This window comes from Lepisma saccharinum, chromosome 5 (assembly GCF_977018435.1).
Source record: "Lepisma saccharinum chromosome 5, izLepSacc3.1, whole genome shotgun sequence".
NCBI classification, from domain to species: domain Eukaryota; kingdom Metazoa; phylum Arthropoda; class Insecta; order Zygentoma; family Lepismatidae; genus Lepisma; species Lepisma saccharinum.
This window is the reverse complement of record NC_139233.1, coordinates 11638307-11652273: the sequence shown is the minus strand read 5'-3', so window position 1 is coordinate 11652273 and position 13967 is coordinate 11638307. Positions and strand designations below refer to the sequence as shown.

The window sequence follows — 13967 nt, the reverse complement described above, 5'->3', positions numbered from 1 at the left end:
TGTGACGTCATATCTAGTCATGAAGCAATGCGTTCCAGGTTTCCCAGGAACACACATATTCTGTGAAGAATGACAGCCACAAACAGCCACATTATGTACCATAAAACAAAACGAGAAAACACGTTCTGTAACCTAAAAGGGAACTAAATAAACGATACGAAAAATGGTAGAAAGAAAATAGAATTCAAGTGGAAGTGGTCATATCGAATTTTGTCTCGGCTTGCATGTCAAATATTTGCAAATCTAGTTACCAAGTTGGCATCCACAATTTAGTCTATCCACTTCGTCCTTCTGATACCAGTTTTCTGTGACACGCTGAACAGATGACAAAATAGAAATGAAAAAACTCAAAATTCCAAAGGTAAGCAACACATAATATAATGTATATTCAGGGCATTATGAGGCAAGTGACAAAAATGATTGAAAATACAGGGATATAAGTAGTAGTAATACAAGCTCTCCCGGCGACGGTGTTTATCTATGCACCGGATACACATGTAATAGTTTGAAACTGTGAACAGGGCAGTATATTCCTTACTGATTCATCATTAGCTTGTTACTGTAGTTGTACGTGTTTTAGCCGAAATGTAACAGCACAAAAGTACCACAAGGCATCTGGACACAAACCTGTAGATATCAACCTTGCAACGAGATTTGCAAATTGACATGTAGCTGGGCGTACACATGTAAGCTGCAAGTCCAATAAAATTTAGTGTTGTTGATATTTGACATGTAGGCTGAGACAAAATCCGATATTGACACTTCATTTTCAATATGTTTTTTACCATTTCTCATATCGTTGGTTCACTTCTCTCTTCCCCTGAGATGACCGCTGATCTTCTGGCTGGTAGGCTATGATGTTCGGTCTCCTGGATGCATTTCTTGCTTCGTTTTAGTTAATAATGTGGTTGGTAGTTTGTAATTTTTCACAAAATTTGTGTGTTCCTTGCAACACTGCCATGCGCTGTTTCGCCGCAGGATATGACGTCACAGATACGATCAAATGTTGTGTTGGGTTGCCAGCATCCAGGCGGCAAAACGTATTTTTCGAACGGCTGTAGCGTCAAATCGACGCACCAACGAGAAAAATGTTCCTGAGAAAAGTTGTTTGTTTTGATGTCCTCTACACGAATCTGTGGTCCGTGGGTGGCATTAAAATGACACCCTGTATACTACCACTAACTTGTGAGAATGGTAGATCTTCAGCAAACATTGTCATTCTCTCTCTCTCTCTCTCCTCCCTCTTTGGCCCCATCTCTCCATGTATTTTTGTGGTGTGTGTGTGTGTGTGTGAGAGAGAGAGAGAGAGATAGAGAGAGAGAGAGAGAGAGAGAGAGAGAGAGACAGAGACAGAGAGACAGAGAGAGAGAGAGAGAGAGAGAGAGAAGGTCCCTCACCAATTCAAATTTCAGTGTAAATTTCAGTTAGACACACACATGCACGACAATATCTTAGACTAATCAGAGATAATGTAAATTGCATGAGAAAAAATAATTACTCATTTTTTTATACCCTACACTTATCATTCCTAGGATGGTACACTAGGATGCCATACCTCAAAGCTTTCATAACTAATCTGTATTTAATGTCTGTTAGTTATTATGTAAATTCAATCAGATTACCTTCCATTCCTACTTTATAGTTTTTCTATTATTCACATTATTAGTTACAGGGAGAAAATTAAGAGAGGTTTGGTTGTTACACCCTTGTACATTTGATTGACATCTCATATAGATTGTCTTAACAAAATATACAATTTCTTGGCCAAAAGAGTTAATCTGTAGGTGTGGAAATTTGAGACTCAATTGAAAGCAGTTTTCAGTGCAGAGATGGACAACAATGCATATGTTAATCTTGCAAGTTAGTTAAGATGACAAAATTAAATTCCAGTTTTATTTGATTCTTGTTACATTTTTTAGCAATCTCTTTAATTTGTAAGTATTTTCTATTCTTTCTAGAAATGTATGTAATGCACTATTGTTGAGATTATACATATATGTATGCAAATGCCCAAATCAGCATGGTATGGGACCGAAGAATCACAAAGTAATATAAAATAAGAAAATACAAAAAAAATGATACAACTACAACAAAACAATTTATATCATTCTGTGTTCTAAATATTGGCAACAGTGATGTGTGTATATTTGTATTAGTAATTGCACTAACATTATTAGTAAATTTATTAACAATACTTTGCATACAACTTTCAGAGTTTCTGACTAGCAATAGTTACTTACTGAGGCCAACAATTATTACAACTCCAGGAACGCCATATGCCAGAGAGTAGCAAGTATCACTGCCAAAACAGTGAACATCTTCCTTTAGGAATGGTGTTATAGTCTTGGTGCAGAGGCTGCCAAAGTTAACAGAGAAGACAAAGATGGAGAAGAATTGCTGCAACTCCTTCTCCTGTTGAGGAACTACGAACTGATCACCCCCAAATGCTGTTATACAAGGCTTCACACATCCTGTCCCAATGATTTGCAGTGAAAGGGCTACAAAGGAAGTTATTCTGGAAATAAACAAGCAAATAAAGTGGAAGTAATGCATTTGCTTATCCAATAAGAGTGAGACTTGTATGTTTACCCCGTGTAGCTGATTTTTTTGTAAGAACCAAACTGCATGAACATTTGGCTAAATGGGATGTAAGCACAGAAATTACTGCTATAGGTAGCAACACTTAAAAATTCACTATAATATCATACAATGTAAATAATAATATTTGTATAGAATCTTTATGCGTAGCATTAATATTGAAACAATATGTTTTGAAAGTTTTACAGACTTCTTGTTTCCATTTCCAGGTTCCGAAATATTCACGCCAGAAGGTCATTGACTCCATTTCTTTGAAACTAGCATTTTAAATAAAGGGAACAAATATTAAATAAACATGTCTTGTTTATTTAAAGTGTCTGGTTCTGATCTGGATCTGATTACCTTATAGTGAACACAAGAAAAAAGAAGTCTGCAAAACATTGGAAACACAATGTTTTAATATTTGTGGCCTGAACATCAAGATTACATATTGTGATAAAGTGATGTGCTTCAACTTTTGGCAAGGACTGATATGCTTGAACTGTAGATCCCATCAAAATTAGCCTCTGTGTATAACTGTTATTTAAGCACTATTCAAAAATACTTTTATGAGCAGTCACAAAGTATTATTTTTATTTCTCTTACATAGTCTGTGTAAATTATATAGTTATGAAATTGCCTTTATGATCCAAGGTATAAACAATAACAAAAACCACAGATAGAATCACTGTTAACAGATAAATTAGAAGACATAGATATAGTCTGCTTCACAGAATATTGGTTAAAATCAGGAGAAATTTCCTTCATAAACTTTCCATACTTTTACCTAGCTTCAAACTACTCAAGAAGCAACATGGAGAGAGGGGAAGCATGTATATTCATAAAGAAGAACATAGTGGCAAATGAATGCAAAAAATTTGATCATCTCAATATTGGAAAGCATTTCGAATCATGCATAATTGAACTGTCTCTCTTTAAAATAACAATAATATGCATTTACTGAACGTCGGATAGCGATTTAAATATATTTATCAATAATGTAGAAAATATTCTGAACCACTACCAACAAAATAAAAAAGTAGCATTAATAGGGGACTTAAATATTGATTTTCTGAAAAAGAATGCACACCATAAATTTAGCATGCTTTTAAACACCTTCAACTTGCAGGCTATGGTAAAAGAACCGACCAGAGTGACAAAAACTGCATAACTGCTCTGGATCAAATACTTTTAAATACATTACATTTTCAAAAACTCCAAAACTGCTCTGGCTCAAATACTTTTAAATACATTACATTTTCAATGTTCAGTAGAGGTTTACGACACAGGTTTTTCTGATCACTTTGCACAATCGTTTAAAATTTCCATTCCTTTCTCTCGCAAAAGAAATGATTGAACTGAAGGCACAACTGAATACACAATGAAAATAATTTCTAATGACGATAATTATGTCTACTTCAACCACTTACTTAGTAAAGAAAACTGAGAAGATATATATGAGTGTAGTACAGTAAATCAGGCATTTGATAAATTCCATAATACGTTTTCCTACTATTATAGCCTTCCCAAAACAACGAGTTAAGAAACAAAAACAGAAAGACAAATCATGGATCACAACGGGAATAAAAACAGCAAGCAAAAAAATGAGATTCCTTAACAAAGAAAAACTACTTTATGTAGTTTATGTATGTAGTAAAAATTTTGAAGATTATTTCAGTAAATATAAATCAATATATAGAAAAGTGCTCCAAGCAGCAAAAAAATGCACAATGACAAATTAATATCAAACACCTCCAACAAATCCAAAGCTATGTGGGATGTAATAAACAAAGAATTAGGCAGAAACAACACAGTACACTGCAGCACAATGAGTTAACCATAAAAGACCCCCAGACAGTGGCAAACAAGTTCAATAAGTACCTCACTGAATTAGAGATAAACAAACTAAAACCACATCAGACCAATTCCCAAATAAAGGTAAAATCCTGTAGCACATCAATGTACCTACAACCAATTACTGATAAAGAAATGGCAAACATCATTTCAAATATGAAAAGTAAATGGTCCACCAGTCTGGATGATATACCTTCAACAGTCATAAAGAAAAGTCTTACCCATATTCTCCATCCATTGTGCTATCTAGTCAACCTATCCTTCTCCACAGGAGTTTTCCCTGACAAATTAAAGGTGGCAAAAATTCAACTAATAAACAAAGAAGGTGATAAGCACAACATAAGTAACTACAGACACATAGCATTACTCTCCCCCTAAAATCATAGAAACTGCAATCTTTTTAAAAAATATCAACATAATCTCAAATTCACAACATGACTTTTGGAAAGGTAAATCCATAAACACAGCAATATTTGAATACATAGAACATATCAGAACACTCTTAGACAATAGAGACCAATGCGTTGGACTATTTCTAGACTTAACAAAAGCTTTTGACACAGTATCACATGATCAACTCTCAAATAAACTAAACTACTATGGTATAAGAGGATTGATAAACTCATGGTTTAAGTCCTATTTACAAAACTGCAGTCAAATCTTAAACATCTTACATACAAGAAACACTTCTGTATCTGCCTGCCTTTCTAAACCTTGTAAAGTTTCATGTAGAGTCCCCCAAGGCTCGATCCTGGGACCGTTACTATTTATCATATACATAAATGACTTTTCATCAAACTTAGAGCCAACCAAAACAACTTTATATGCTGATGACACAAGTATAGTGCCTGACTGGCAAAAATGAGCAAACACTTAATTCAAACATCAAACACACAACAGAGAGACTTTCAGACTGGTTCAGCAGCAACAAACTAACAATAAATAAAAACAAAACAGTAGCAATAAAATTCCACCACCCAACAAATAGAAGTAACAACATATCAACTGTAAACATAGAAAATGAAAACATTAAATTTGAAAATTCCACAAAATTTCTGGGCATATGGATATAAGAAAATCTCAATTGGGACACCCATATTAACTATCTAGCAGGAAAATTAAGCAAAATCATATATGGCATAAGAATCATGAAAGATATAACAGAAAATAGCACAATAAAAACCCTATATTTTAGTCTGTTCCAATTGCAACTCACATATGGCATTATATTCTGGGGAAATGCAGCAAACATCACAAAAATATTTAATCTTTAGAAAAAAGTATTAAGAATTATGATGGGAAAGAAATGGAATGAACCATGTAGGGAAATCTTCTACCACTACCCTGCTTGCTTCTATATACTTAATTTATTATGGCACGCAAAAATGGATCTGACAAAGTTCTCCAAATGCAACAAGGAAGTGCATCATTACAACACGAGGAATAACTCCAATCTTGCAGTTCCAATACATAACACAACACTATTTGAAAAAGGTCCAAAATCCACAGGCATCCACCTATACAACAAGTTACCAGATCACATAAAAACTATTGAACGAATATTCAAATCAGTGGCGTTATGACGGTCAATCTTTCAACCCGGGAAGGGAGAGGAGGCACTCCTACATTGATAGTGTTCGTACATGACATGTGAAGTAGAGATAGCTAAATCTATTCTAAAAATAAAAAATAAAATAAAATAAAATAAAAATTTAAAAAAAAAAAAAATTGTTAAACTTCTCTCTCTGAAATTCGGATTGCTTCCGAAATCCGGGTAGTAGAATTTTTGAATCAAGATTTTTAGATTTTCCGGAATCCTGATATTTTTGGCCATCCCTGGTGTGAAAGTAAGATATGTTAGCGAAAGGGTTCTGTTTGAGTATCATGTCGAGAACAAAAATGTTGATCAATCTTGTCATTTGTAAGCATAGTAAACACAAAACAGCAGGAAGTACTTCGTGTTTTGTAAACCAAGAATATTTTTTCCCCCAAAAATCGATATTTGAACCAGAGGAAGAAAAAATTAAAAGAAGATATACTATGAATAAAATAGAATGGATCCAGAACTGCTTTTTTTTTTTCAGTTCTTTCTAGCACTAACCATGGGGAAATGTATGTTTTTGCTTACTTATATTTTTTCTATGCACCATTACTTTCATCATATGTTCTATGTAAGTTGCATTGCGACGCTCTTCAATATGTTTTTTTTTTCTCTTAAAAAACAAGAGCGTTGCATGCTTTACAGTGCTGGATATTCTGAGAAGTTTCATCTTGATGTCACAGAAAACCTGCCGTGTTTGTAAACAAGGAGGCTGAAAAAAAAAGGTCTCTCATGACCAGACCTTCAAAAGCAGGGGAAAAGAGGTCGAAGGACCTTGGATTCGCAGACCTGCTGCAATGAGCTGGCCTGCCTGACACTCAACGGAAACACAGCCAGACGGTTGGGCATGGGGGGAGGGGAGTGTAGAACTGGGTTCTCCTTTCGATGCACTAAACTTAGCGAATCTCTTGCATATTTCTAGCTGTTTAATGGTGTTACTTGACTAATTTCGCTCAAATATGCGAATATTCTGATTTATTTCTTCTTTAAATTAATTTAATTTAAAATGCAATATTTTTTATTATTTTGCTTTGTCATCGCCGCATCTCCCGATGACCGGAGCCAAATTCAAAAAGAAATTAAGAAATCATATGTTGTACAGTGTCTCTCAAAAGTTTTAGGACAACGACATTTTAAACTATGCAACCCAATTTACACAAGCCGTTGGTGGGTTGCGTGCAGATTTAGGCTCAATTTCAGGGTTGCCACGTGCACAATAGATATTTATAAAATACGCGAAAGAAATGTAAACAATTATTATTGTATAAAATTATTAAAAATATCACTATTATATCGCAAATGACAAAATTCTTTCTGAAAGAAAAAAATAGGTTTCTAGCATTTCATCGCTGATGAGTCTACAGTAAGGAAAAGAGGTGAGAGGAAACGAAAGGTTACAAAGGAGAGGAGAAAGAGAAAGCGAAAGGAGAAGAGGAAAGGTAGAGGAGAGAAGAAAGATAGGATAGACGAGGAGAGGAGATGTAGTGAGGAGAATGGAAAAAGATTCGGGGAGAGATGAGGAAAAAGAACAAAGAAGAGAAAACAGGAGGAAAACGAGAGGAGAGGAGGAGACGAGAAGAGGGAAGTGGAGAGTAGAGTAAAGGAGTGAAAAAGAGAAGAACGAAAAAAGAGAGTGGCGGAGTCGGAAATGTAAGACAGGAAAGGAGATAAGAGGAGTGGAGAAGAGTGGGATGAAGATAAGATGCGAGAAAAGTAGGGAAGGCGATATGAGATAAAAGCAGAACAGAAAGAGGGGAGAGAAGAAGGAGAAGGAACTGGAGAGAAGAGGTAGTTGCAGAAAATATCGTCTGAGCGTCAAGAATGGATGCATTGGTCAAATTATCGACATGAAACATTCAATAACATTTTGAAATGTATTGGAGAATATATTAGATCGGTGCGAAATGCCTTTTGGCTGAGTTCAGAGCAAATTAAAATCTTCCATGTAAGATCTTTGATTTTACCTGCGATTACACCACTAAACAAATGAACGTAATTTTTAATATTTATAAGAATTATTCCATTTTTCTACACTTCTCGGTTCGTTGAAATTGAGATTATGTAATTCAATATTTCCCCTCCCCCCATCGTTAATTCCAAACTGAATCATTCCGTTTCACACGGCGTGGACAATGAACACAATGGGATATGTCTAAAACTTACGAAAATTTTCTGCCACCGGAAGGGTTTGAACCTACGACGATCAGATTGACAATCCTGAACGGTAGCCACTACCCTACAATCTTTCGCTCCTTAAGCCCGGTAGAAGGAAATGTAGATGCAACTCTACTGCATGTAACGTGCAAACAAGTATTGTTTGTAACAAAGAAAACGAAAGTAGTAAGACTCGGCGAAAACATTTAATGGAGAATTGCACATGGTGAGAACTTTTCATTCGATATTTGCGGAGGTATCCTTGCATTGAACTCAAGTGGGAAAAGGGGTAAAATTAGCATGTCCTGAATTGCCACACGTATAAATAGTTATTTCATTAATATTTGTCAATGTCTTTGAAGCAGTACACAATTCTCGTTAGAGTATCATAATTCACGATCTTATATGTAAAAATATCCCGTTGAACGTGTGTCAATTCATTTATTTGTTTATTATTTTTTTTATAAATTTCATATGTAGAACAATGCAGCCACTATATACTGCTCTTACAAATAATGTTACCATGCTCTTGTTTAATGGAAGGGATTCTTTTTTAAGGAACATCTAGTATGGAGGATCGAACGTGGGACCGCAATGCTTTCAAGGACTCTAACCAATACACTACGCCCTTTGTTTTCTTGGAGCTACAGTTCCTAATTATTCTGTCGCCTCAATATTGTAAACGTTATCTGCAAAAAAGAAGTTAAATACTCAGATATAGCTCTGTACTTCTAGAATTACTTTATACACATGCATTTGAAATTTAACTCTGAATTTCTTTCTTCGAATTGGTATATCTAAGCTTGTGAATATATTTTATTTGTAATTTTATAACGGTTTCATGAACATCTACGAAATAGTTCCTTATAACTTGGAATATGGTGAATAGATATGAAATGTCTTGAAATTAATTTTCGACCACTAGATTTTGGCAAGGGAATTATGTGTGATCCGTTTCCAGTCATTCATTGCTTAAACAAACGTTTTAAAACTAAGTGAAATTTTCATTCTGGGATACGTTACTTGCTACATGTATGCGAACTACACTCTGTCCCACTTATCTCTGGAGCAGGTGAACGAAAAAAAGTATCTGAGCAGCGATGAACACGTGAGAGAGGAATGGGATTGCGTGGAGGGAGGAAAACCACTGCAGTTACCAGCCTTCCCAGCAGCGTGCACTGATTTGCTCTGTCCACTCGATCCCCTCTCCCCACTTCTCTTCCGCTATGCGCGGCTTTGCTCCAGAGATCCTGGGACAGGGTACAGTTAATTGTTTCTCAAAAGGTATCATCTATGTCTGTATGCCACACATTGAATTCTTACTCACATGGAAAAAAAATGTCAATTTGTATTCAGGGGTAGTTTCACAGTTACAAAATATTTTGGCCTTGATGAGAAGTTTAGTGTAAGTAGGCATTTTGTTTATAATTTTGAAATTGAGGTCGGCTAAGGTTGAAATCCTCATATTAAGGACTTGAACTCGGCATCCCAAGAGGTTGAAGATCGTCCTCTACTTCCGTGACCGTGCGGTCGAAGGAGCTGAGCTTTGGACTCCGACTGCAGGACGGCATGGATTCGAGTCCGCCTATGCTCACTCTCTAGGCTCTCGGCCTGTGTATGGGACCGGTAGAAACCCACCATCGTGAAGAAATTGGGGAGCTACGAGTGAGTAGCGTAACCCGGTCTCGGAAATCTCCTATGGGGCATGTTCCTGGGTAAACAAAAAATAATCGATCAGACAATTCGATCATCGAAGGCGATAAAATAACCTCCGGTTGACCAAGTTGCCAATATAAATAAATGGAATACAGATTGTCTTCGAGCTTACATTGTTAAAAAGAAGCGGATACGCGTATTACTATCCCAATAATTATTCAATACGGTTTTTTGTTTGTCAGGAATTATCACTTAAACTATTGCATGTTGAGCTGGTGCCTACCTAGCCGCTTCTGATGAAATCTACCATTCTTCAGATTCTCTTTAAAATTCGACTCTGGTCACTTATAACGTGCTGGGTGCAGACACTGTGCATCGAAGCAGTGTTTTGCGATAAGAAGCGGCCTTGAATAGCGTGAGTGAGTCACTTTGATCGCGAGCAAGCTACGCTACCAAGCATGTCTGCCTTTGAAAACCAAGTCTTTTTTTTTCACGGTTTCCGAACGCGATTGCTATTGTAGAAGTATATATTCTCTTAAAAGAGCAAGAAAGGAAATTCGACCAATGTTCTCCCGTCGTCTAAAACCAAATATTATCTATTAAACGAAAAGTTCACGATTTGTCAATAAATAGTTTAATCTATCTGAGCATAAGGTGAATGTAAATACTAAATTTAATAGAAAGGTTCTCCAAAATTTCTCCTCCACTGTCTACGTAAGGTCAGTACCCAGGGGAGGGTCCATGTGGGCCATGCTCCCCCCTCGAACCCTAAAATATTTAAATGTGAACCTATAAATAAATAAATACGAAAATAACATCGTCGATTTTTGAAATGTGTAAAAATTTCAATTTTGCTCTTACATAAATGAATCTGTTTCTTGCGCAAAAGTCTTCAAGCTGCAATATTGGGTGGTTTTAGTTTTATAATCATTGATGCAAGGCTAGCAGACGTCCTTTTTACCGATTTAGACAGGACAGTGCGTTACTTTCAATCCCTGTCCCGACTTTTTCGAACTGCAATCGTGATGCGAAAATGTATATTTATTATTGTTTTTTTGTTAACTCACAATTAGACATGTTCTTTATTGTATGAATAATTCTAAGTACGCAACATAGAATTATCATGACTTTTTAATGGCGCTTGCACTATTTGAACTATTTTGTAACATCTGTCTGTCTGTCTGTCTCTCTCTCTGGTCTACGTCAATGACAGAAATACAAGCAATATTCTTATTTATTTTTTACCCAATTAAAGGAAAGTGTAAGCATTTAAAAGAAATAAGAAAGATCATCACTGTTGCTCTTCCTTAGAAATTGTTGTTCTTCTAGTAAGAAAAATTAGAAGGATTTAGTCCAGCACCTTAACACAGTGTCCCACGAGTCTCTCTTGACTAATACTGTCAAATGTGACATGATTTTATGAATAAAATTTTCCGCCTGTTTACGTATAACGTTGCACAGATTTGGTAGTTCGCACACGGTGTAATTATTTCGTGTTACCTGACGCAACAGCAAATACATTTCATAAGACTGTTCTGGACACAATACTTGCATCAGTAAACAAGCATTTTGTCTGTTACAGTATCACAGGAAAAGAACATCGTCCTGTAATGTTCAAGCCTCTAGATATTTTCCATTAGTAATGTCTAATCACAATAATAAGTTAGAAGAAATAACTCGCATTTTCACAACTACCAATATTCTCGTTTTTAATTACTTCGAAAATTATTTCTCGAAGATATCGGTTATACTACAAGAAAGCAAATCAAAATTAAAGTAAAAGTTCAACTACACGTATACCAAACGACATTTACAATATTAAAGGGACAGAATACTTCGAAAAAAATGTTGTTTCATTCGAAGGTAAAGGCGTTTTGTAACGGTTCTTCTACCTGGTTTAATGAACGAAAGCTTGTAGGGTAGTGGCTACCGTTCAGGATTGTCAATCTGATGGTCGTAGGTTCAAACCCTTCCGGTGGCAGAAAATTTTCGTAAGTTTTAGACATATCCCATTGTGTTCATTGTCCACGCCGTGTGAAACGGAATGATTCAGTTTGGAATTAACGATGGGGGGAGGGGAAATATTGAATTACAAAATCTCAATTTCAACGAACCGAGAAGTGTAGAAAAATGGAATAATTCTTATAAATATTAAAAATTACGTTCATTTGTTTAGTGGTGTAATCGCAGGTAAAATCAAAGATCTTACATGGAAGATTTTAATTTGCTCTGAACTCAGCCAAAAGGCATTTCGCACCGATCTAATATATTCTCCAATACATTTCAAAATGTTATTGAATGTTTCATGTCGATAATTTGACCAATGCATCCATTCTTGACGCTCAGACGATATTTTCTGCAACTACCTCTTCTCTCCAGTTCCTTCTCCTTCTTCTCTCCCCTCTTTCTGTTCTGCTTTTATCTCATATCGCCTTCCCTACTTTTCTCGCATCTTATCTTCATCCCACTCTTCTCCACTCCTCTTATCTCCTTTCCTGTCTTACATTTCCGACTCCACCACTCTCTTTTTTCGTTCTTCTCTTTTTCTCTCCTTTACTCTACTCTCCACTTCCCTCTTCTCGTCTCCTCCTCTCCTCTCGTTTTCCTCCTCTTTTCTCTTCTTTGTTCTTTTTCCTCATCTCTCCCCGAATCTTTTTCCATTCTCCTCACTACATCTCCTCTCCTCGTCTATCCTATCTTTCTTCTCTGCTCTACCTTCCTCTTCTCCTTTCGCTTTCTCTTTCTCCTCTCCTTTGTAAACTTTCGTTTCCTCTCACCTCTTTTCCTTACTGTAGACTCATCAGCGATGAAATGCTAGAAACCTATTTTTTTCTTTCAGAAAGAATTTTGTCATTTGCGATATAATAGTGATATTTTTAATAATTTTATACAATAATAATTGTTTACATTTCTTTCGCGTATTTTATAAATATCTATTGTGCACGTGGCAACCCTGAAATTGAGCCTAAATCTGCACGCAACCCACCAACGGCTTGTGTAAATTGGGTTGCATAGTTTAAAATGTCGTTGTCCTAAAACTTTTGAGAGACACTGTACCATTGCTTTTACTCAGCGATGGTAAAATTTTCAATGTCTAATCCATCACTTATGGGTTGATGGATTGGAGGTTCATGGATTCATCCACAAGAGTGCTGAATCCAGTCTCACATGTTGTACCTGTTATATTACATGAGTGCAATTTTAGTATAATGTTATTAGTCTTACCTTTATATTATCTTACAATATTAATATTTTAATCCATTACAGAATAGTATACTTATATTGTAACTTTAACATGTCTTACTGGTGTTACTTTTATGTATAGACAGTATCAGTGGCGTACGCAAGGGGGGGGTTACCGGGTTTAAACCCCCCCCTTGAGCTTTTGAAATATTATGGAAAATGCTGTAGAAAAAAATAAAAATGGCTAATTTATCACAGTCAAATATCTGCGACAGTAATAATAACAATAATAATAATAATTTGAATTATTATTCCCATGCAGCATGAAGAAAAACACAACATTCCAAACACAATCTAAGCGGCCGCAAAGTTCAATTTTGCAATTTTTTTTGCAAAAAAAGTCGCGCAGTGACTCTCGCGAGAATTATGAAAATTCCTTGCTTCGTCGCAGTGTGCCGACCTTATTGCAAACGTTCTTCCCGGTACTGATTTCACATCGCCTTGTGAACTCTCAAGTGATGCTGAGTCTACATCCACATCATTAAATAATGTTGAAGAAGTGCTTTGTGAATCACCTAGAAGTGATAAATGTGTTGGAATGTCTATAAACTTACTTTTCAACGAAAACATAGACTCAGTGGAATTTAGCAACATGTATTCTCGCGCTTCATCATCATCCTGGGCGAGTTCCATAGGTAAAGGTAATGTAAATTCCCCCGTGCATATAGCACCGTTCCATGATGGCACACGTAGTGGTGTGGTGGGCCCCAAAGATTCTCGATCTCGAACTATTTTGCAGGTGATGTGATCAGCACCATGCTCCGGCAGCCTTCATCCCCCAGGGTTGCTCTCAGGTACCCATTGCTATGAGGCTGGGTATAGAGACAAGGCTAGATAAATTCCAACCAATTCCGGGAATCGAACCCGGATATCCCACGAAGTT

At 36.1% G+C, this 13967-nt stretch overlaps 1 protein-coding gene across 1 annotated transcript in view; it reads right to left on the bottom strand.

Moving 5' to 3' along the window:
• The window catches only part of LOC145988218 (solute carrier family 15 member 1-like), an 87401-nt gene that overhangs the window by 40823 nt on the left and 32611 nt on the right, over positions 1 to 13967 (bottom strand). The window contains exon 5 of the mRNA XM_083123062.1: positions 2241 to 2515. Within this exon, the coding sequence (XP_082979188.1) occupies positions 2241 to 2515 (275 nt within the window). The remainder of the gene's footprint in view (positions 1 to 2240; positions 2516 to 13967) is intronic.